The sequence below is a fragment of the Monodelphis domestica genome, chromosome 1 (genome assembly GCF_027887165.1).
Source record: "Monodelphis domestica isolate mMonDom1 chromosome 1, mMonDom1.pri, whole genome shotgun sequence".
NCBI lineage: Eukaryota > Metazoa > Chordata > Mammalia > Didelphimorphia > Didelphidae > Monodelphis > Monodelphis domestica.
In genome coordinates, this window is record NC_077227.1 from 295,406,673 (window position 1) to 295,431,791 (window position 25,119).

The 25,119-nt window shown below is 35.6% G+C and overlaps 1 protein-coding gene across 3 annotated transcripts in view; it reads right to left on the reverse strand.

The window, feature by feature from the left end:
- NIN (ninein) overlaps window positions 1-25,119 on the reverse strand; it is a 191,993-nt gene that overhangs the window by 126,980 nt on the left and 39,894 nt on the right. For all 3 annotated transcript variants that reach the window (XM_056821103.1, XM_007473222.2, XM_001363383.4), the window contains one exon: window positions 2,104-2,185. Coding sequence is in view for 2 of the 3 variants with exons in the window: in XM_007473222.2 (XP_007473284.2) it covers window positions 2,104-2,185 (82 nt within the window). In the remaining variant the exon portion in view is untranslated. The remainder of the gene's footprint in view (window positions 1-2,103; window positions 2,186-25,119) is intronic.

Here is a 25,119-nt window from a genome sequence, read left to right on the forward strand (position 1 = left end):
AGCACACTAGTTTTCTATCACTATCATGTACCACAATTTGTTCAGACATTCCACAACCAATAGGACATACCCTTTTTTCCAATTTTTTGCCACCACAGAAAGAGCAGCTATAAAGATCTCTTTGGGATATAAACCTAGTGGTGGTCTTGCTGGATTACTTTCAGCATTTCTAATGAATGGTAAGCCTCTGCATTTAGAATTTTTCTCCCTAATATTGAATACTGAAGTCAGCATTGTAAAAATTATGTTGGTAAGCTGATTAAATACTTGATAGATGATTGATCAAAGTATCCTCAGTTTGTAGTAGTGAGGTGAAGCTTAGCTATGAACCTCCCGCAGGGCTCAGCACAACAATGCTCTGGAGTTTCTATATCTATAAAAATAAACTATTAAAGTTATAGTATAGTATAAAGGATATAAAAGGATATAAAAAGGATTACTAATCTAAAGGGGTCTAACTCAACCAAAAACCCAACTGGTTTCATACGGCTTCCTGGTTTCTAACTAACCCCCAAATGTCCTTATTCTACAATAATCTAACACTAATATCCTCATGAGATTGTATATAGTTTTTAACTTTGTCTCCATTTATAAAGAACAACAAAGCTGAGGTTTGGTCAGCTAGCTGAGACTCTGGGTTTATACCCAGAGCCCAGAGCAAAACAGGATTTTCTGTGGTCTTCTTAAAAATGAAATTAGTAAGAAGCCGTAGTAAATCAATCGCTAAATCTAATCCTAGTGTTTCCCTAGATTGGTAATGGGGTAAAACACCAAGACGCTTCAGGGTTTATCTTCCTTTTCTTCAAACTCCAAACAAAGCAGTAGAGAGTAGAAAACAACAGCTTCTCCCTCTCAGTCCAGAGAACAGCAACTGACAATCTAAGTTGCAGTTGGTCTTCAGACCCCCTCACTTAACATTCTAAAGAACTTTTTCCTCAAATCTGTTCCAAAATTCAATTTGTGCTCAAAACATCTCCATAATCCATAGAGTTAATATAATAAGACCTAAATTCTTATTATCATTTTTATAGCATTAGGAGAAAAGGGGAAAGCACAACTAATCTACATTTCTTAATGTACTTCTAAAAAACATCATAAAACATTTCTGCATACTATAACTTCAGGGGGATTTATAGGGCACATTCAAATGTAACAAGTATCAGGAACATTTCAAAAGAAAAACATCACCCTTGTTTTATAATAGTGAGTGTATACAAATGAAAAACTATTCAGAAAAAATATATTAATACAAAAATTCTCTTCTACAAATATTCCTTTGAGTATTTCTTAAGGCATATCTACTTCTCAGAATATAAATCTTAGGTAAATAAAATCATCTTTAGCTTACTTTATTTCCCCTTAGAAGCATTCCTACAATACTCATCTTCATATGATGTTCTAAACTATAATTTCACTTATACAGGACACTTTATGCAAAAGAACAACTCAATCTTGGAGTAAATATGACAATTATAATTTATATAACAAAGATAATTTTATGAAATTACAGGGACACCTGATATGAAATATATTTGAATGCAAAAATGATATCATAACTTGAGAATATTAAAATGGAAATTTCAACATCCTTGAAATTTTCCCACTATTACTTAATCCATTTCTTTCTTTAAGCCTATAAAATGTAAAGCTGTGCCATGTAGGATTACAATAATGCTCAGAACATTCTGACTCTATTTGTCTTTGTCTAAATGAGTAAAATATTTTTTTGACTTATGACAGTACTCACTGCCTGGCTTTTGACAACTGGAAATGCAGAATTATTCCAGTCCTCTGTCACTCTACTCCAAGAATGAGTTATCCCCATACCATCTGATCTGTTACATGGGGGATTTGAGGGAAGCAATTACTTCTTCTCATGTAAATTGATGCATCACAAAACTGTCAGTGTTCAATAGCTGCAAGACTGTGATGTTAGTATCCTTACAAGTAACTGAAAATAACTACACTGTCTTTGAAAGGCAGATGCCCCTGAACTCAAAATTCATCCCTGACATACTTTCACTTCCACAAATTACTTCTTTATTAAACACAGCTTCTAAAAGGAAATATGAAGAAAAAGGGGGGGGGGGGGGGGAATCCTACCTGGTTCTTCAAAGTGTTCTTCAAAGGAGAGAGTTCTGGATAAAATAACTATTAGTGCTTCCTTAAACTGGTCAAAATACACCTAAAGGGAAAAAAAATTGGAGTAAGTTATCAATCCAAAGAATAAACACTGATCATATAAATAACAGATTTGTGGAAAGTCACAATTTCTCTTTCCTTTTGGTTTGTTTTGGGGTTTTTCTCTGAAATTTTTAAAAAATTGGATGGGAAAAAGTGATTTTTAAACACCTTTTCACCATAAATACTAATTTTAAGATAAGTATTTCCTGGTTCTGTGCGAAAAAAACAAATCACTTAACAAAATAAAAATGTTATTTGCAATTTCAGAAAAATAAATTATATTTCTTCAGTCTGTGTCCAAATAAATTATATTTCTTCAGTCTGTGTCCAAATCTAGTGGGCAAAACTATAGTGGAAACAAGAGAAAAAATTCTTTAAGAATTGTGAAATACTAGAATAGGGTATCATTTGAATGTGATATCATTCGAACTTGCTTTTCAGGAGATTATTAAAAAAAGACAATTATCTTTTCCATGATTCTCTTGTTCTTTTGATAATTTTGTAAAAAAAAAAAGGTTAAAGGCAAAAGAGATGCTTTAAAAACTATTTCTTCAGTTCCATTAAATAAGATTTTGCCTGATTGAAAAGGGAATTTACCAGGCAATTAATCAGAGCTAACATTAGATGCAACAATAAAAAATTCAATGGAATGAAGTCTTCTTTACAATTATCAAGCTTATTTTTCTATGGATAAGCTAAAATATAAGTTATTTCAGGAAAAGAGGGACATATGAAATTCTCTTTAATTCTAGGACAGAATTATCTAGGATAGCATTTACTTTAATTTTAGAATAATCCACATTTAAGTAAAATTCAAGTTGTATTCTCCTTTTCTTATTTTCATTTCTGTCTCTAAGTACAAAAACAAGGCAATTAAATATCCAAAGCTTTAAAAATGCTATCATTGGCTTTACAATTAACCCATAGGGAAAGTCCAGATAATTCTACCCTTTAATCTATAGAAGTTGAGTGTTCTAAGAAGGTTAAAGGTAAATGTCCTTTCTACTTTAATTTGGGAGATTTCAGTTCAACATGTATTAAGCATCCACTATGTTTAAAGCACTCTGCTAAGTAGTATTATATAATGAAATGCTGAGAATATTTTGCATAATGATACTTCACCTATTTGTGTGTTAAAATAAGATGATATAATGGTAAGAACATATGACTTGTAGTCAAGGGGCCTACCTCCCAGTAAAAGTTCTGCCTCTTTCTAGTTGTGTTGTCCTGGAGAGAATAATTTTACCTTTCTGAGTCATAGTTTCTTCATCTACTATTTTGCATAATACAGTTAATCTTCAACTTTTGTGGGGGTAGCATTCCCAGAAAATTGAATGTCAAGAAAAAAAATGTTGATATATTGAACTTCTGGGAAATAAAGGTTTAGGTTCCCATGCACATCAAAAACTGTAGTTATTCATTAGAGACTGCTGCACACAACACACAACAGAAAAATCAATTCTGATAATATATACTTTCCTTAACAGGAACTATGATATAACCCATAAAATGAAGTATACAAAATAAATTAGTAACATGGAAAACATTTTTCTCTTGAGTAATTCCCTAAAATTCTATGACCTTTTCAACTAATACTTCAATTTTCAATGATTTCAGACATTCACTTTTTATAACACACAAGATCTATATTACCATTAATATTTTCCTTCTTTTCAATGATTAGAATGAATTGTTTCATTAACACCAAACTCACAGCCCACAGTGGCTGCACACATTCCAGTGAAGTTAATCTCATATCTTTATTTTTCCTCCAAACTGCATCAATGATTTTGCATGCTTTAAAGCCCAAAGCCCTGGACTATACTTTAGAGGCATAACTTCAACACAAAACTTGAGTTTTAAAGGAAAACAATGAAAATACACAAAAAATGCATAGAGTGCCCTTTATAATGGAAGGGTGAAAAGAACAGTGAAGTGTCTATTAGGATACCAGCTGTTCCACAAACTTGCGTGTACCTGTCTCATTTTTTTTCTCTATTGCCCATAGCCATAAATGTGTACGGTTGCCAACTGAAAGTGAAAATGAGGTTATTAATAAAATCACATGGATGCGTGAAGTGGCAAAAGTTAAACACACAAATATTGACAATTGACTGTATATACTATATACTCTGCATATGTGTGTATATACACACATGAGCACACATTTATATGTTGTTTTAAAGAACAAAGAAAAGAAGTTAACAAAACTAAGATATACTGAACATAAAACCAGTTCTTTTCCATTTTTCGCACTTATTTGAACTTTAGCTTGGAAAAGGGAAGAGAAGACCTAGATGCAAATTCTGACTCTGACATATACTAATCTTTAAACCTTAGACAAGTTAAATAACTTCTCAGAACCCCAGGAAACATAATACTCATTAAAGAGTTGTCCATCTCTCTTACAGAGACAGAAGGAGGGAGAAGATGGAGCATACTTTTCCCGAGTATAACTTAATATTCTGATTTATTTGAACCTTTTCCTCGGACATTTCCACCCAAAAACAATGCATGTTAAAAGCATCAACTGATTAATAACTTTTAAAAAATCCTTCCAAGTTAGGAATCACTAATAGCCATAAAGAAATATAAAGAAAAAGAATATCTATGGGGTCAGACTGCCAAAGACAAGAACTAATTTGGGTTACCCTTCCTTTTTTGAAAGGCCCAAAAAGAGCAGCACTGACTAGTAATCTGTGAAATCTCTATACAGCTGTCACCAAAGAAATTACTACTGTTTATTTTGTGAGAGAAGATACAAGTTAAGACTACCTTTATTTTGGACTTCCGGTCAAGATGGTGGCTTAGAGGCAGCAAAAGTTCAGACCTCGGAAACCCTTCCTTACCAATCACAAACTGAGGGCTCCTAGGACACCAAAATTCAAAATGAACAACAGGACAGACCCAGGGAACCCTCCTTCTGAACTCGGATCAAAAGGTACACCCCCGAAAGGCAGAATCCTAGATCATTTGGATCTAAGGGGAAGGCAGAAGGAAGGTCTCAGGACCCCTCCCACCTCCCCAGAGTGGTGAGCCCACAGCAGCAGCGGGATCCACAGGGTGGGCAAAAGGGCCTCAGGGCCGGCTATTCTAAAGGATGCACCTTGAAAGCAACCTGGGCCAGTCTCAGGGGCCCCCGACATAGACGGCAGGGAAACAGAGAGAGACTGGGGGAGTATGCGGCCCCCGGGCTGGGTCCTTCCATCTGAGTCGGTTCCTGCTTCCATCTGAGCAGATTCCTACTTCAGGGCACATTCAATCCAACCCAGCTGAACATAATCATATCAGGAGCCCTCAGAGCTTCTGAAAGGACAGAAACCTCAGGGCCAGCAAAGGAGTTGCTCCAAAGTATGAAGGGATTACCTTGAAAGTAACCTGGACCAGCCTCAAGGCATCCAACACAGATTGCAGAGGAAGTTTCCTTTGCTTCAAAGCTCATTAAGCCCAACCCAGCTGAACTTAATCCCATCAGGAGCCCTCAGTGAGCAGGAAGGCCATCACCCCTTCCCCCTTAGAGTGCAAGGTCTTTTGTAAAAACAGAAACCTCAGGGCCGGCAAAGGCATTGAGGTAACTTGCGGACAGTGCTATACCAGGCTCAGAGCGTGGAAGTAAGGCAGCGGAAAAGCAACTGGAGTGAACTGAGAGCAGTACCACCCGAAAGGCCGGCAGGCAGGGGAGGGCAGACCCTGGGCTTCCCCGGGAAGACAGAGCAGCTACGGAGAATGGACAATTTGCCAGGAGCTAAAGCCTCAGACCATCAGAAAGATACATTAAGAGCCAGTCCTCCTCACTCAGATAGAGATGGCAAACAGTACAGAAGTACAAAAGCCTCCAAACACCAAGAAAAGCAAGAAGAAGGGGGTGACTTTAGACACATTTTATGGAGCAAAAATACAAAATACAGAGGAGATAGAAGAGGAAACAAGCAAATGCTCAGAAACCTTCCAAAGGAAATGGAAATTATCCACAAACTTTTGAAGAATTTAAATCAGAAATTATCAAAAAGATGGAAGCCTTCTGGGAGGAAAAATGGGAAACAATCTGAAAGGAACTCGGCAATCTGAAGCATGAAAAAACGCAACTACAGAAACAGCTTGACGAAACTGAAAAGGAAAACCAGGCTTTTAAGGTCAGAATCAGGCAACTGGAAGTCAATGATCTTGAAAAAGAGCAAGAATTAATAAAGCAAAGCCAAAAGAGCAAGAAATTAGACGAGAACATAAAATATCTCACTGACAAAGTGATAGACCCGGAAAATAGAGGAAGGAGAGATAATTTGAGAATAATTGGCCGACCAGAAAAGCCATAAATAAATAATAATCTTGACCTCATAATACAAGATATCATCAAAGAAAACAGCCCAGAGATTCTAGAACAAGGGGGCATTGAAAGAGTTCACAGAAGACCCTCTACACTAAATCCCCAAAAGACAACTCCCAGGAATGTAATTGCCAAATTCCAAAGCTTTCAAGCAAAAGAAAAAATCTTACAAGAAGACAGAAAAAGACAATTTAGATACAAAGGAATGCCAATCCAGGTCACACAAGACCTTGTAATTTCCACTCTGAATGACCGTAAGGCATGGAACATGATTTTCAGAAAGGCAAGAGAGCTGGGTCTTCAACCAAGAATCAGCTATCCATCAAAACTGACTATATACTTCCAGGGGAAAGTATGGGCATTCAAGAAAAAAAAAAAAGATTTCCAAGCTTTTGCAAAGAAAAGACCAGAGCTCTGTGGAAAGTTCAATATTGAAAAATAAAGAGCATGGAATACCTGAAAAGGTAAATATGAAGGAAAAGGAAAAGGAGAAAAATGTTATCTTTTTCTTTTAGTCAAACTCTCTTCTATAAGGACTACATTTATATCAATTTATATATATATTAATATGTGGGGAAAATGTAATGTGTAACTATCAAAAAATTATATGCATCATTAGAGTAGAAAGAAGAATCACGCATAGGGTACGTTGGGGGCATAAAGATGATATGGAGAAAGGGGTGGATAGAAAGAACAAGGGAGGGGGGGAATCATTGATGGTACTAAGATATACTCCAAGAAATGAGGGGGGGACTAAATAGAATAATCTTTCTCACACAAAGATACACATGGGAAGGAGAGGAGAAGAAAATCCTATAAGAAGGAGAGGAAGAGAGTTTTTATTTAAACCTTACTCTCAGTAAAATAAACTCTGAGAGGGAAGAGCATCCAGATCTATTGGGATCTTGAATTCTATCTTATCCAACACGGTAAGGGAGAGAGGAAAACCAAGGAGATAGGGAGGGAGCAAACACAAAAGGGGAGGGAAGGAGAGGGGGAGGGAAAGGGAACAAAAAGGGAGGGGCTAGAAAGGGAAACATACCAAGGGAGGGGACTAGGGGAACTGATTTAAAGTAAATCACTGGCTTAAAAGGTTTTAGCTAAAGAAGAAATGTCAGAATTAGGGGAGGATATCAAAATGCCAGGGAGTCCACAAGTGACAATCATAACTTTGAACGTGAATGGGATGAACTCACCCATAAAATGTAGACGAATAGCAGAATGGATTAGAATCCAAAACCCTACCATATGTTGTCTTCAAGAAACACACATGAGGTGGGTAGACACTCACAAGGTCAGAATTAAAGGATGGAGTAAGACCTTCTGGGTCTCAACTGATAGAAAGAAGGCAGGAGTTGCAAGCATGATATCTGACAAAGCCAAAGCCAAAATAGACCTGATTAAAAGGGATAGGGAAGGTAACTATATTTTGTTAAAAGGGACTTTAGATAATGAGGAAATATCACTAATCAACATGTATGCACCAAATAATATAGCACCCAAATTTCTAATGGAGAAACTAGGAGAATTGAAGGTAGAAATAGACAGTAAAACCATACTAGTGGGAGACTTGAACCAACCATTATCAAATTTAGATAAATCAAATCAAAAAATAAATAAGAAAGAGGTAAAAGAAGTGAATGAAATCTTAGAAAAATTAGAATTAATAGACATATGGAGAAAAATAAATAGGGATAAAAAGGAATACACCTTCTTCTCAGCACCACATGGCACATTCTCAAAGATTGACCATACACAGAAACATGGCACACAAATGCAGAAAAGCAGAAATAATGAATGCAGCCTTTTCAGAACACAAGGCAATAAAAATAACGATCAGTAATGGTACATGGAAAACCAAATCAAAAACTAATTGGAAACTAAACAATAGGATACTCCAAAATCGTTTAGTTAGAGAAGAAATCATAGAAACAATTAATAATTTCATCAAAGAAAATGACGATGGTGAGACATCCTTTCAAACCTTATGGGATGCAGCCAAAGCAGTAATCAGAGGTAAATTCATATCCCTGAGTGCATATATTAACAAACTAGGAAGGGCAGATATCAATTAATTGGAAATGCAAATAAAAAAACTTGAAAGACAACAAATTAAAAACCCCCAGAAGAAAACCAAACTATAGATCCTAAAAATTAAGGGGGAAATTAATAAAATCAAAAGTGATAGAACTATTGAAATAATACTAGAACCTGGTACTTTGAAAAACAAACAAAATATACAAAGTACTGGTCAATCTAATTAAAAAAAGGAAAGAAGAACAGTAAATACACAGCATCAAAGATGAAAAGGGGGACATCACCTCCAATGAAGAAGAAATTAAGGCAATCATTAAAAATTACTTTGCTCAATTATATGGCAATAAATATGCTAATCTAAGTGATATGGACGAATATATACAAAAATATAAACTGCCTAGACTAACAGAAGAAGAACTAGAATTCTTAAATAATCCCATATCAGAAAATGAAATCTAACAGGCTATCAAAGAACTCCCTAAGAAAAAATCCCCAGGGCCTGATGGATTCACAAATGAATTCTATTAAACATTCAAAGAACAGTTAATCCCAAAACTATACAAAATATTTGACATAATAAGCAAAGAGGGAGTTCTACTAAACTCCTTTTATGACAGAAACATGGTACTGATTCCAAAACCAGGCAGGTCAAAAACAGAGAATGAAAATTATAGACCAATCTCCCTAACGAATCTCCCTAATAAAGCAAAAATCTTAAATAGGATACTAGCAAAAAGACTCCAGCAAGTCATCACAAGGATTATTCACTATGATCAGGTAGGATTCATACCAGGAATTCAAGAATGGTTCAATATTAGGAAAACCATCCACATAATTGACCATATCAACAAGCAAACCAACAAAAATCACATAATTATTTCAATAGATGCAGAAAAAGCCTTTGATAAAATACAACACCCATTCCTATTAAAAACACTAGAAAGCATAGGAATAGAAGTGTTGTTCCTATAAATAATAAACAGTATAAATCTAAAACCATCAGCTAATATCATCTGTAATGGGGATAAACTAGATGCATTCCCAATAAGATCAGGAGTGAAACAAGGATGCCCACTATCACCTCTATTATTTGACATTGTACTACAAACACTAGCAGTAGCAATTAGAGAAGGAAAAGAAATTGAAGGCATTAAAATAGGCAAGGAGGAGACCAAGTTATCGCTCTTTGCAGATGACATGATGGTCTACTTAAAGAATCCTAGAGATTCAACCAAAAAGCTAAATAATCAACATCAAAATAATCAACAACTTTAGCAAAGTTGCAGGATACAAAATAAACCCACATAAGTCATCAGCATTTCTATATATTTCCAACACAGCTCAGCAGCAAAAACTAGAAAGAGAAATCCCATTCAAAATCACCTTAGACAAAATAAAATACCTAGGAATCTATGTCCCGAGGCAAACCCAGGAACTATATGAACACAACTAATAAACACTCTCCACACAACTAAAACTAGACTTGAACAACTGGCAAAACATTAATTGCTCATTGGTAGGACCAACCAATATAATAAAAATGAACATCCTACCCAAACTTATTTATCTATTTAGTGCCATACCCATTGAACTTCCAAAAAATTTCTTCACTGATTTAGAAAAAAACATAACAAAGTTCATTTGGAAGAACAAAGGATCAAGGATATCCAGGGAAATCATGAATAAAAATTCTAAGGAAGGGGGCCTTGCAGTCCTAGATCTCAAACTATATTACAAAGCAGCAGTCATCAAAACAATTTGGTAATGGAGACAGAAAGGAGGATCAGTGGAATAGACTTGGGGCAAGAGACCTCAGCAAGACAGTATATGATAAACCCAAAGATCCCAGCTTTGGGGACAAAAATCCAATATTTGATAAAAACTGCTGGGAAAATTGGAAGGCAGTGTGGGAGAGATTAGGTTTGGATCAACACCTCAAACCCTACACCAAGATAAATTCAAAATGGGTGAATGACTTGAACATAAAGAAGGAAACTATAAGTAAATTAGGCAAACACAGAATAGTATACATGTCAGACCTTTGAGAAAGGAAAGACTTTAAAACCAAGCCATACTTAGAAAGAGTCACAAAATGTAAAATAAATAATTTTGACTACATCAAATTAAAAAGGTTTTGTACAAACAAAAGCAATGTAACTAAAATCAGAAGGGAAGCAACAAATTGGGAAACAATCTTCATAAAAACCTCTGACAAAGGTTTAATTACTCAAATTTATAAAGAGCTAAATCAATTGTACAAAAAAATCAAGCCATTCTCCAATTGATAAATAGGCAAGGGACATGAATAGGCAGTTTTCAGATAAAGAAATCAAAACTATTAATAAGCACATGAAAAAGTGCTCTAAATCTCTTATAATCAGAAAGATGCAAATCACAACACCTCTGAGGTATCACCTCATACCTAGAAGATTGGCTAACATGACAGCAAAGGGAAGTAATGAATGCTGGAGGGGATGTGGCAAAGTTGGGACATTAATGCATTGTTGGTGGAGTTGTGAATTGATCCAACCATTCTGGAGGGCAATTTGGAACTATGCCCAAAGCACGATAAAAGACTGTCTGCCCTTTGATCCAGCCATAGCAATGCTGGGTTTGTACCCCAAAGAGATAACAAGGAAAAAGACTTGTACAAGAATATTCATAGCTGCACTCTTTGTGGTGGCCAAAAATTGGAAAATGAGGGGATGCCCTTCAATTGGAGAATGGCTGAACAAATTGTGGTATACATTGGTGATGGAATACTATTGTGCTCAAAGGAATAATAAAGTGGAGGCATTCCATGGAGACTGGAACAACCTCCAGGAAGTGATGCAGAGCGAGAGGAGCAGAACCAGGAAAACATTGTACATAGAGACTGATACACTGTGGTACAATCGAATGTAATGGACTTCTCCATTAGTGTCAATGCAATGTCCCTGAACAATCTGCAGGGATCTAGGAGAAAAAACACTACCCACAAGCAGAGGATAAACTGTGGGAGTAAAAACACAGAGGAAAAGCAACTGTTTGACTACAGGGGTTAAGGGGACATGTCTGAGGAGAGACTCTAAATGAACACTCTAATGCAAATACCAACAACATGGAAATGGGTTCGAATCAAGAACACAGGTGAAACCCAGTGGAATCCTGCGTCGGCTATGGGGTGGGGGGGTAGGAAAAGAAAATGATCTTTGTCTCCAATGAATAATGTTTTGAAATGACCAAATAAAATATTGTTTAAAAAAAAAAGACTACTTTATTTCTTCCACAAAAAAAAAATCAGTAGCAGAGAAAGGTCAACCTAAATATCTTAACATTGAATTTGGAAGTTGTGGAGTAAGTTATCTTATTACTCTGATAATTTATAAAAGTTTCTAGATAAATTTTGCCTTTTTCATTATCTACATTCCGTAATACTTTGCTGCTTCATCCCTTACACAGCAAGGAATCTCTTGAAAAAAAAAATTTAAAGGACAAAAATGGGTAGTTGAGTGTAGAGAGAGCCAGGACTGGAAATAGGAGGTTGTGGATTCAAATGTAGCTTCAGGTATTTCCTAGCTTTGTGGGCAAGTCACTTACTCCTTACTTGCCTAGAGTTTACCACTCTTCTCTCTAAAGTGATACCATTGACTACAAGACAGAATGTAAGCGTTTTTAAAAAAGGACAAAAAAATAGTTCCAGAAATTAACCTAATCTAAAAGCATATGCATTATCCTGTACCTATAAAGTTCCACCTCTACAAAAAGGGAAGTAAGATACATTTACTTTATTCTTCTCTAGAACCAAAGTAGATGACATTAAAATAAAGTCCAGGTTTTTTTCCCCCCAATCTTTCAGTATATCTCCTGTCCCCCATTCTCTTATGCCAGGATGCTTAAATTAACATAACTCTTCCCTTATTTTTAAAATTCTTTTTATTTCTTATAGGTTAGCAATATTCCATTATATTTAAATGCCACAGTTTGTTCAGCCATTCTGCATTGTATTGGCATTTACTTTATTTCCAGTTCTTTGCAACCTCTAAAAAAAGCTACACTATTTTGATGCCTTTAATATCTATCTTTGACTATCTTGGAAGTTTATGACAACAGTGAAGTCAGAATTTAAACTGACTAAAGTAACAGACCCCTTGAAAATTAGAACAGAACAAGCAGAATAATGCCATGAAAAAATAAAGATTATTGAAAAAAAAACCAAAATATTGTAAAAAGAGAGAAGATAATAAAAAGTATACTGTTAACTTTCTAGTGGAAGCCCTCATTAACTCAATAGCTTATGTAGAAAGGGAAGGGGAAAGTAGCAAAAGTATGATTGGCAGCCTGGTTCTGAGGGCTACTGGGTCAGGATTCTAAGCTATTGAAAGGGGCAGGTTCCCAATATTCAGTCTGGAGCTGAAAGTGAAGCATATAAGGTGAAGATCTGATCTCTCCTGAACTCTCCTAGACAGCTTGTAAGCAACCTCTTTGAATACCATCAAACAAGGGTAAGAGGAAATTCTCCATATACTCTGGGGAACAGAATGGAAGCTTGGAGGAATATCTCTTTCCTAGGACATTTGAGGACTCAGCTGGATTCCTGTACTTGACCCACCAAGTATTCTCCATGTGTGAGAAATCTGGTTCCCTGTTGAACTTACCCTTAGGAAACTTACATATTTAGTTTAAGGTAGTTAGATAGTGAGTTTAATAACTAGGATAAGTTAGATGCTAACTCCTCCCCTTATCCTCTCTTACTTTTCCTTTCTCTGTCAATAAATTCAATTTATTTATATGTAATTCTTCTCTTCCTTTCCCCCTTTCCTTAAAAATCATATTAAGTTGGTGAGTTGGCTCACAGTTGGTGAGTCAGATAGGATTAGGACATAGAAATATAGATTAAAATATAAATTTTATATAGAAAAAAATAGTTAAGAGAACCAAGAGTCAGTTACAGGTTGGAAGATTCCATCCAACACTCAACAAGTGGAACATTCCATGGGAAGGAGTGGAGTAGAGGAACTCTGAGATGCTAACTGAGCTGGGAGAGACATTTAAAGTTTAAATAACCTTCTGCCACATGGTCTACGTGGCCATATTGGATTTTTTTTATTTTTTTCCCTTTCCTTACTTGTATATAAATAAGGTGAACACAATGGAGTATAACAACACACACTGAATTGTATATACACTGTTAACTATGAATGTAAATATGTCTGGGGACATGTTAAGGGATCTTTTGGTTGTATTATGGGAGTGTGTTCTGCATATCCCATATATTTTATCTATTCTTTTCCCGAAAGTATGTTACATGGATCTGGACTATCAATGTCCTTGCATGGAAAATACTGTGCAAACTGTCTTGTCTCATATCTCTATATCATTTATTTGTCTCTATGTTGTATATAAATGTAGAGTAGTGTTGTTTGTTATTGGCAAATGGTTTAAAGCTACAATGATTTGGTTAACTAAAGATTCTGAGCTCAAACAAATGGTTACACACATGAAACAACAACTGGACCATATGGAAGTGTATATAAAGGATAAAAAGTTTGAATACTGGATATGATTGTAGGGCAAAAGAAATTAATGGGCAAATTGGAAATCTAAATAGATTACAAAAGGAAGAGATTGAAGGGATGGTTATCTTATTTTCCCTAAGAGATCTCCCAGTAGTTTCAAGGGGTGAGATCTTCCATGTAAAAACACATAAAAGATTCACAACAGAGGACTTGAAATCTGCCTTTGTGGATGAACCTAATAGGGTCATTAAGGAAATAAGGAGGGCTATTGATTTATTAGACCTTGATTACAACAATTTTGTCCTGTTAATGAAAGAGCTTTTAACAAAAAGGGAAAGAAATAAGTTAATAGAGGAAACTAGGCAGAATCCCTTAACATCATGGCCACAGGATTATAATGGCACTGACATGAACAGCAAAGTCCAGTATGACAGGATGAAGGAATGCAGACAGGCAATATCAGAGACAATATTATGGGTAGACATACTAAAAGACTGAATTCATGGTCCAAATTTGAAGGAATAAAACAAAAACCCACTGAAGTACCTACGTCATTCCTAGACCGAATCACTGAAGCTGCCGAGACATACCTGAACATGGATGTTCTTGAAGAGGGAACAATAGCACATATAAAGAGAATATTTGTAAAAAATGCTATTCCCAAAATAAAATTATTCTTTAAAAACAATTATCCTGATTACAAAGAGATGGAACTGGAAGATATTAGATGAAAGGTTACATACTTGTGCACAGATAGTGAGGATAAATATGAGGAGAGACACAGTGATAGAAGATCTTCAAAAGAAAATTAAAGGAAGCAAAAGGAAAAGCTAGAAAAAGTGAGATTAAAGAGGTTAAGGCAGGGCAATTTGGAACTATGCCCAAAGGGCAATAAAAGACTGTCTGCCCTTTGATCCAGCCATAGCACTACTGGGTTTGTACCCCAAAGAGATAATAAGGAAAAAGACTTGCACAAGAATATTCATAGCTGCACTCTTTGTGGTGGCAAAAAATTGGAAAATGAGGGGATGCCCTTAAATGGGGGAATGGTTGAACAAATTGTGGTATATGTTGGTGATGGAATATTATTGTGCTAAAAGAAATAATAAAGTAGAGGAATTCCATGGAGACTGGAACAACCTCCAAGAAGTGATGCAGAGCGAGAGGAGCAGAGCCAGGAAAACAATGTACACAGAGACTGATACACTGTGGTACAATGGAAGGTAATGGACTTCTTCATTGGTGTCAATGCAATGTTCCTGAACAATCTGTAGGGATCTAAAAAACACTATCCAGAAGCAGAGGATAAACTGTGGGAGTAAAAACACAGAGGAAAAGCAACTGCTTGACTTCAGGGGTGGAGGGGATATGACTGAGGAGAGACTCTAAATGAACACTCTAATGAAGATACCAACAACATGGAAATGGGTTCGAATCAAGAACACATGTAATACCCAGTGAAATCGCACGTCAGCTATGGGAGAGGTGGGGGGGGGGGGAGAGAAGAAAAGAAAATGATCTTTGTTTCCAATGAATAATGTTTTGTAATGACCAAATAAAATGTTAAAAAAATAAATAAATAAAGAGGTTAAGGCAGTAGCTGCATTTAGATCAATGAAGCCTAATAACAATTATTATAAACCTAGGGATAGAAGATCAGGTCCCCAATGTTGTTTCCTCTGCAATAAAATTGGTCATTTTGTAAAGGAATGTAGGCACAGAGGCCAGTTTGTAAGACACATGAACAGGTATGGAGGATTTAATAGGCAAAATAATTGTAACAACAATAATAACTGGAATAATAACAATAATGGCTGGGATAATAATAACTGCTCAAGAAGAAATAATGGAAATATGTGTCAAAATGCCTGCTGTCAAGAAGCTCAAGCACCAGATCTGAGCACAATGCAGGACTGGGTAAAGTCTGGAGCAAGGCCTAAATATAGTCAGGTGGTAAAGCTAAATTATAGCTTATTAGTTAGCCTTTTTGTCTTAAGTCTACACACTCTAATATAGCCTCCATTCTACCACTACAATGACTTTCCTAAGGTAGAGGTCTTAATGATGTTATTCATTTCCCATCCTTTTCTACTCCATATACTCCAATGACTCCCTTTTATCTCTGGTATTAAATAGAAAATGATGTTTGGAATTCAAAATTTTTAGCTGTCCTCCATGCTTCTCCTTTCTTAACTCTGACTATTGATTTTCTTGGTTTCCTCAAAGACCCAAGTAAAAAAATCTCAATTTTTAAAGGAAATCCTTCTCAACTCCTCAATTCTTATGTCATCCATGTTAATTATTTCCTATTTACATCCTGTAGTTAAGTTGTTTAAAGGCAGGGCTTCCTGTGAGCTCTTTTATATCCCCAGTGCATAGCATATGACCTGACATATAATAGGCATTTAATGAATGTCTATGATTGAATTGACATTTGTATATCATCTTTATAGTAAAAATCAGTGAATGTGATTTAATGGCATTCATTTATAATTATTTTTGTTGTTCTTTCCATATACATCGTTGTTACTCGGTAAACTGCTTTCTTTGTTCTGACTACTTCCCCTTGTATAAGTTTATATAAGCCATCCCATTCTCCTCTGTATTCAACATATCCATTATTTGTATATTGGTAAAATTATGTAACATTCATATATTTTAATTTGATAGCTATTGTTGATTTGTTGCAGCCAGTTTAATTGTTCTACAGTGGATCATTATCTTTTTCCAGATCTTAGCCACTAAAAAAAACAAAAACAAAAACAAAAAAGCAACTGCTATATTTAAGTACACATGAAGCATTTCTTTTTAACACTGATTTTTTTTGTTGATACATGCCTAGCAATGAGTTCCAAATCTTTGATCATTTGTACATTGATATTTTTGGTTGGTTTCCTATATACCTTAGACTTTAAGCCTTCAACTGAGATATTTAATATAAATAAGTTTTTTTCTCTATTTCACTATTTCTTTTCTAATAGTAATGGCATTAACTTTGTTTATAGAAATCCTTTTCAATTTTATGTGACTCAAAATACCTATTTTATATTCTTCTTTTGGTTAGAAATTCCTCCACTAGTAATAACTATCTTTTTTTTTTAACTAATTAAATTTTTATTCCTTTTCTGCAATTTTGTCTTATTATATAATTGGTAACCACCACCAAAAAAACAAAACATTTAAATAAATAAATGCATAAAACCACAAACTACACATTGTTTATAATTTATTTAGAATCCATAATTTATGTGTGTGTGCTAATATAAATATCCTCTACATTTGAGTTCTGTAAAAAAGGAATTCTTTATTTCTTTTTTAGTTTAACAGGGGACTTGGACATCCTCTTACCATAGAGATGTGTAAGGATTAACCAGACCACAGTGACAGGAGGTAGGAACTGGGGAGCCTCCTGCTTGGCCAGCATCAATTGGTCTGGGCTGTCTGTTGCCGAGAGTTAGGGCTGACAGTTGTGGGGAAGTTGGCTGCTGGGAGTGTGTTTAGCCTTTAGTTACTGGAATATAAAGGCAGGCCTGAGCTTACAGGGAGGACTTTTGGCTTTAGCCTTTAGAGGGCTTTTTGCCTTTGGGTTTTCAGCTTTTGGTTTGGGCTGTTATGGGTTTTTCTTCCCTTCATTGAACTTTTTAGAATGTGGCTGGTCTTCTTTGACAGACCTAATTAGGTTTGTACTAAACACTGATTAGGTTGGTTTTGATTGGGCTGGATTGGGTTGGAACTTTGTGAGGTGGTTGTTATTAGCAGTAGTTATAGGCAATTATAGGTAAATATAGGCAGTTTTAGATATTAATTATAGGCAGTTATAGATAGTTATAGTATAACTAGTATAGACATTAGGAAATTTCTTTCTTTACCTCTTTCTTATATTTCCCTCCTGTAAGGGGGAAAAGGGGTTAAATTTTTAAAGGGTTGGACTTGATTATTTAAGAATTTAGTTGTCCGGAATTTTATTAATTACAAAGAGATTTTATTTACAATTTCATTACAAAATGTAGAAAGAGTGAAGCAAGAAATCAGAGAGAGGATAAGGTTAGATATCTAGCCTGAGCACTAAGTAATTTACTCCCAGCCCCTCTGGGAAAGGAGAATTGGTTTCAGCCGGCCTTGGCAAAGCCAAAAACCCTGGAAGTCTCTTCAGAAAATCCAGTGGTTTAGAGTCAACTTTTCACTCACCAAATATCAGTCCAGTCAGCAGATTCTTCTGCCCCAAATCGCCATCCTCAACTTGAAAGCATGAAGAATTGTCCTCCAACAGAAGTGGAAGTCCAAGTTGAACTCTGCTCCAAGAATCTCCACTCTATGTAGCACTCTCTCTTTTAAAGGCATTTTCTCTTGCGTCACTTTCCCTAATTTCACATCAACCAATCATAGCTGAAGCTCTGCTTTAGGACTGCCCAGAAGGCAGTTAGTGGATTTTGATTACCCACTATCTCACAGGTGTATCACAGACCTCCCTCTTCATGATTAAGTGGGATATTTGCACTTTTGGTGATTAGATCTAAATGGGCGGATCTTCATACTTAACTTTTAAGTACCATGTTTGCACTTTTTGTGATTGAATCTAAAAATAGGCAGGTCTCCATACTGAACTTGATACTTATGGGAATTAAAATCTAAAAATAGACATGAGTTACAAATTAAATCTTCACAATCAAGGAAGAGCTAAGTACCTTCATTGTTACAATCAAGGGAGAGCCAAATCCAGTCTTCACACTCCTTTACTATATTCTTTTACTATCTCTATTTTAATGAAGCTGAATTGTTCATTGTTAAAAGCTGCTAGTTTTCTTTTCTCTGTCTTAAAGGAATAATATTAATTCACAACTCTTCCTATATTCCCATTAAAACTTAAATTATTAAAAGCTGCTCTCTTATTTTGTCAAAACCCCTATTGGATTTGTTTTATATTGATACTTTTATCTCTTCATTTTGTGGCTATTTTAAAAAATGTAATCATAATATGTATTATTCTTTTTTTCATATATTTCCTTTATTCCTTATTTTCTTTATATTTCCAATATTTATTATTTTAAATAACATTACAACAAATAATTCAAATATGACAATCTGTTCAGCCAGTTCCCTCATAGTATTTTGTAATATTTCCAGTTCCTTTTCATTACATTCAAAGCTTCCATGAATATTTTCATAGCATCAGAGCTTTTTACCTTCTCAATAATGCCTTAATTTTAGGAATGAGATTGCCAGATTAATGAAAATGAATAGCATTACAACTCAATGTATATATTTCTAAAAAAATTTCACAGCTGCTCTGGTAATGTAATTTTAGACCTGTTTCTCCATGTTCCTGTCAGCATTTAATAAGATCAATTTAACCAGTTGAGTTCTCAGTTATCAGGGCCATATTTTGTTAGACTGGTCACAATCTGTTGTCATGATCCTACTCTTTTCAAAACCAAGTTTTTCCAGCTTTGCTATGCCCAGTAGAACTTTTATTTTAATACCAAAACCCCTAAGGAATGTAGGATCACCTCCATAGTATAATGAATATTAAAGTAAGGTTTTTGCAAAACATATATGCATTCAAAAAAATTGTTGTCCCACCAAAAACTATGGATTATGTGTATACTAAGGCTTAAATCTGCTAGTCTCATGTAGGTGGCTGGGGATTCTCTAGATATCTATCTTACTTAATTAGATAACAGTGAGGGCATTTTAAGTTGAAGAACTGGAACTTAGAAGAATCTAGGAAAATATACTTAAACCAACACTTCAGACCTTATGCCAAGATAAACTCAAATGATTTACACATAAAGGGTGATATCATAAGCAAATTAGGGAAACACAGAAAAAAAAATTACCCGTCACATCTATGGATAGGGAAAAGTTAATGGCCAAACAGGAGATACAGAGGTTCACAGGAGGCAAAGGGGATAATTTTCATTACATGAAATTAAAAGTTTCTAAACAAACCACTGTAGCCAAAAATCAGAGACACTAGAGATGGGTATTTAAGTAGCAGGGGATTAAAGTTGGGGCAATGATCACCACATCTCTACCAACTACTGTTTCATTTCATAACTGTGACTAGAGAAATAATTATTTCGGCCTTTTCTCTTTATTCCTGTCTATCTTTCTTATTTGGTTCAGTCATTTTTCAGTCATATCTGGCTCTTTGTGACCCCATTTGGGGTTTTCTTGGAAAATATAATAGAATGGTTTGTCATGTCCTTTTACAGATGTTGAAACTGGATTTGTAAATCTATGTGATTCTGTCAGAGTTCTGTTCATTAGTAATAGGATAAATTGTAGCTGCCAGCAGCCACAAAATAATATATTCGTGGGTGAACATTCAGAAAGGAGGGTGAAGACTGAGGGAGAATGGGTAATGAGGAAAAAGGAGAGGAGAAACAATAAAGGAAGAAAGACTTAGAACTTAAGGATTCAACAACCTAGGGCCCAGCATGCCTGCTCCTCTGAGGGTAATAAGAGAGAGGAGACACAATAAAGAAAGACCCAGAGACAAGAGAATTGTAGTAAAAGCACAGGCCTCACAGTGAGTTCTAGGTAAAATTGAGATCTGATGGAATAGAGCTCTGGTGGTAAAGAGGTTTGGTGGTAATGAGCTTCCTCCTGTTTGGGCATACTCATTTTTATTGGGGTTAAAAAAAGGAAGAGGGGAAAGGACAAAGGTGTTCCAAGAAGTTAGGTAATCATCACAAGATGTTTACTGACTTATCCTCAAACAATAGATTGTAGCTAATGCCCAGATCAGGAGTTCATATGGCCTAAGGCATCTAATCTTACTTGATACATATGTTAATTGATTGTTATGGACAAAACAAGGAGACTGAGATAGCTGGTCTCTTCTGGAGTGTAGCCTCAGGGCTGGGTTAGGAAATTGACAAAGTTAAGGTTTAACTTAACTCAGGGTTACAGAAACCAATCATTAGAGATATCATAAGAATTAGCTTTTTGAACATCCCTAAAATATTATTAAGATTAGGCCTGGACTCCTACATAAATGGTTGAAACAATCTTCAGTGTTGACCAGATGGAATCTTCCTTTCCATCTACTATTAAAAGAATTAGTAGTAGCATACATATTTACCTTGAGCTAGTCATAGTGGAGAATAAGTACACAGCATGGGATCATGTGTCTAAGCAAGATAATTGATGTCTCTTTCTGTAGCATTCCAAGCATATTCACATCTATGAAATATAAATGATTGTAGGGTTACTGTGTCTTCAGACACAAGGTCATACCGCTGATATGTGTGGGTGGTCTCTTGACCCGTCCATGCAGCCTTTGCCTAAGACAAACTCATTAACATTTGGTACAGAGTACATTCCTTTGAGAAAGTGCGGGTTGAAATCTACACGCCCAAAAGGTGTCACCATTACCTTCCATCCAATCTGAATTATCTATGCTTTGTTACGTGGTCATTGATCCTGGCAATCCCCAATAAAGCCTGGGGTAAAGGCGTGATTCCTCCTCTCTTGTTCCAGCAATCTTAAAGTTTCACTACTGTCTCTTTACTAAGGCCTCTCTGGGCCACATGCTTTCTATCTCAGAATCTTTACTTCCACGTGTCTGCAAACTTCTCACATTCTCCTACCTAGGAGAATGCCCTATCAATTACTTTGACTTGTCTGTGTCTCTCATTCTTCACTCATATTCTCAGACTCCTCACTCCTTCTCAAGTCTCAACCCACAAAGGAAAAATCCCTTTTTGTAACCACCACTAGCAGGTTACACTTTCTCCCAAACTAGTGAATGTTCCAACTCCCTCTCTTTCCTCTTCCCAAGAAATTATGTGATAGATATAGGTATCAGGGAACCCACAGAAACTCCAGAGGACTTTAATCCATAGAGTGGTCATTCAACATGCCTCTCCCACCATTTTCTATATGTTTAGAAGCACATGCAAATTTGTACGCTAGTACAGGGGTTGCGAAAGGAAGGTATGTCCAATGTCAGCTGTGACTCTGTCCAAACCTCCCACAGCCTTGGGAGCAATCCTCACTAGTAAAGAGCATTGAGGCATTGAAAAAATAAGTGAATGGCAGGTTATAACAAAAAACAAACAAAATGAAACCAACTATACAGAAGAAAATGCTCAGTTCATAATATGGTAAAGCAAAAAACAATTAACTATAATGGAGAATCTTTCTAGTTTAGTGAAAAAATTAATGGATTTTTACATTAAAATTCAGAATGAATGAAAATTTCATAGAAGAAAAGCAAAAGGTATTACTATTTAAAAAAACACATGAATTCGATACACAAGTCATAGCAACTGATCACAAAGTCAGGATGACAGAGATAACATAAGAATTATACATCTAAAAGATAAAAACAAATTAAAAAAAACTTTTCAATACTATTATTTAGGAAATTATAAAGTAAAACTGTCCAAACTTCTTGGATACAAGAAACAAATTATTGATTGAAAGAATCCAAGATCAACACCAGACAAAACAAACAAAAACATGCTTCATCTTGCAAAGATGTGGACTTGGAGGTTATCCAATTTCAATGACAAAAACAGATATTAAAATATAAAGCCAAGGAAACTTCAACAATACAAGAATGCACCACAGTCATGAGAAATTAAAGAAGGAAACAGAGTATATGATATGAAAACTAAAGAAGCTCAACTGAAAATTATACACCCTGTAAAACTAAGCTTTCCCATTTGGTGAAGAAAAAAGGGATTGAAATCATTACCAAAAAATAACAATAGTGAGAATTTTTGACTTCTAAATATGCTACACGATGAAAGTTAAAGATAGCTAAATAAATAAAACTATAAGGAAAATTACAATAATAACAATAACAATTATAATAGCTAATTTTTAGATACAATTTTTAAGTTTATAAAGCACATTACATATGCGTGCACACACACATACATAAATTTTGTTTCTTTCCATAAACTTGTAAGGTGGGAATGTTACTATTATTTTCATTTTACACATGAAGAAACCAAGACTAAGAGCTGTGGAAAGAAAAACTGAATCAACCTCTGGTCTTTCTGTCACTGAGTTGGAGCAAAAAGCAGTTGGAAGGTTAGAGTGAAATTGATGGACAGCAATGACAGTTGGTGGGAGGAGGGAAAACCTGGACTGACAGTTGGTCTCAGGACTTTCTTTCCTGGCCCTCAGACTGGAAGGAGCACTCTCTCCCTGTCTCCAGATAGAAGTACCTCTATTCCTGGATCTTTCCCAACTGTGTGCTCTACCTGAATTCCTGTGATCCTGTCATCGAACTAAAAGACTAAAGGGGAGCAGTATGAACTGTTAGGACAGTCTTTAGGGACCTCAGCTCAAAGAGACAGGCCCAACCAGCTCTGAAGGTCAGAATCTTTTCTTCCTCTTGTCTACTACTAAAGACTCTGAACTTAAGAAAGCTAGCACAGATTAGCATAGACAGGAATAAGAGAAACCCTCCACCAGCCTGCAAAGCCTCGAACTCAAAAGTTGAGAGAGACTCAAACCCAATCTAGGGAAATCCTGATTCCCTCTTCCTTGATACCTCCCTAATCCAAACTTTTTATTAAAATTCATCTTTATTTAAACAAACCACAGTCAGGTAAGAGGACTATCATTTCAGAGGAATGTAGAGGGAGCTGAACCTAAGGACCACTATTCAACCATAAAAGGTGCTCATCAGATCCCTGCCCAGGCGACCTGGGTCCAGAGTTAGGCTTGTCCCTCAGGAGCATCCGTGCTTACCTGCCCCGGGGTATCTTCAACATCAATCAATAGAGAAGCTCCTCAGGCTATCATAGCTGGCCCATTTCTCAGGAACCCCATTTTTCAAAGATAGCCTCTCAGCCGGGGGTATCTCTCTCCTTTTACCTCACTAGCATCCATATTTCCTCTGTCCCTTCAACTCCTCCATTCCCTGTAACAAAACCTTCCTATCCCCTATACCTCACCTCTTCATTCCCTTTAACTATTATAGATTAAGTGACTTGTCCAATAGTGAGTTTTTGAAGAAGGGATAATTTGAATTTTTCCTAACTCAGCACAATAACCACTACACCAAGCAGTAATGAAATAAATAATTTTATGTTGTGTTTTTTTTTTCAAGAGAAAGATGAACTTAGAGTTAATCAACTATGATTTAAGTACCAACTAGCTAAGCACTGTGGTAAGAACTAGGAATACAAAGAAATGTAACAAAAAAATTATCTCTGGCTTCAAGGAACACACAGCCTAATGAGAGAAATGACATACAAACAACTATATTCAAAAAAGATTAAAACAGTAAAAATGAGAGATAATCTTGGAGGGAAGGCACTAAGTTAAGAAAAACTAGGAAAGCCACCTTTTAGAAAGGAGGATTTTTGCTAAGTTTTGAAAGAAGCCCAGGAAACCAGGAGGCAGAGATGAAGAGAGGGAGTTTTTCAGCAATTCAGCCCACGAATATGTCCAGTAAGAAGAGACAAGTGTCCTCAGGAAAGAAATTGATCCCTGGGAACAAATATTAACAAAATAGAAAAAAAGAGGATGAACAAAATTTCAGCTTAAGAGAAACGCATTAATTAGACAACAAAAATAGACAGAAATACAACAGAATTAAAAGCTGCATCCTTAAAAAGATTAACAAGTTTGAGAGTCCCGCAGATTACATCAACATCACAATAGAGAAAAAATTTTAAAAATGAACAAAACCTACTATTCATTTATATGCCAGCAAATTTTATATTTTAAGAGAAACAAAGGATTAAGCAGAATAAATATAAAGTTTGACTTAAGACAGAAAATCTAAATAACCCCATTTGAAAATATAGAAACTAGATTATTTATTAAGGACCATGGGAAAAGGTATAGATAGTAACAGATGGAATGAATAGCATAAATGGAAATAAAGGTAAATTCTATCAAATTTTTTAAATGGGGAGCAGCTAGGTGGCTCAGTTTATTAAGAGCCAGTTCTAGAACCGGGAAGACTCAGATTCAAATTTGACCTCAGACATTTCCTAGCTTTTTGACCCAGGTCAAATAATTTAACTCCCATTGCTCCTTACTGCTCTTCTGCCTTAGAATCAATAAGCAATATATATTCTCAGATTGAAGGCAAGGGTTTTT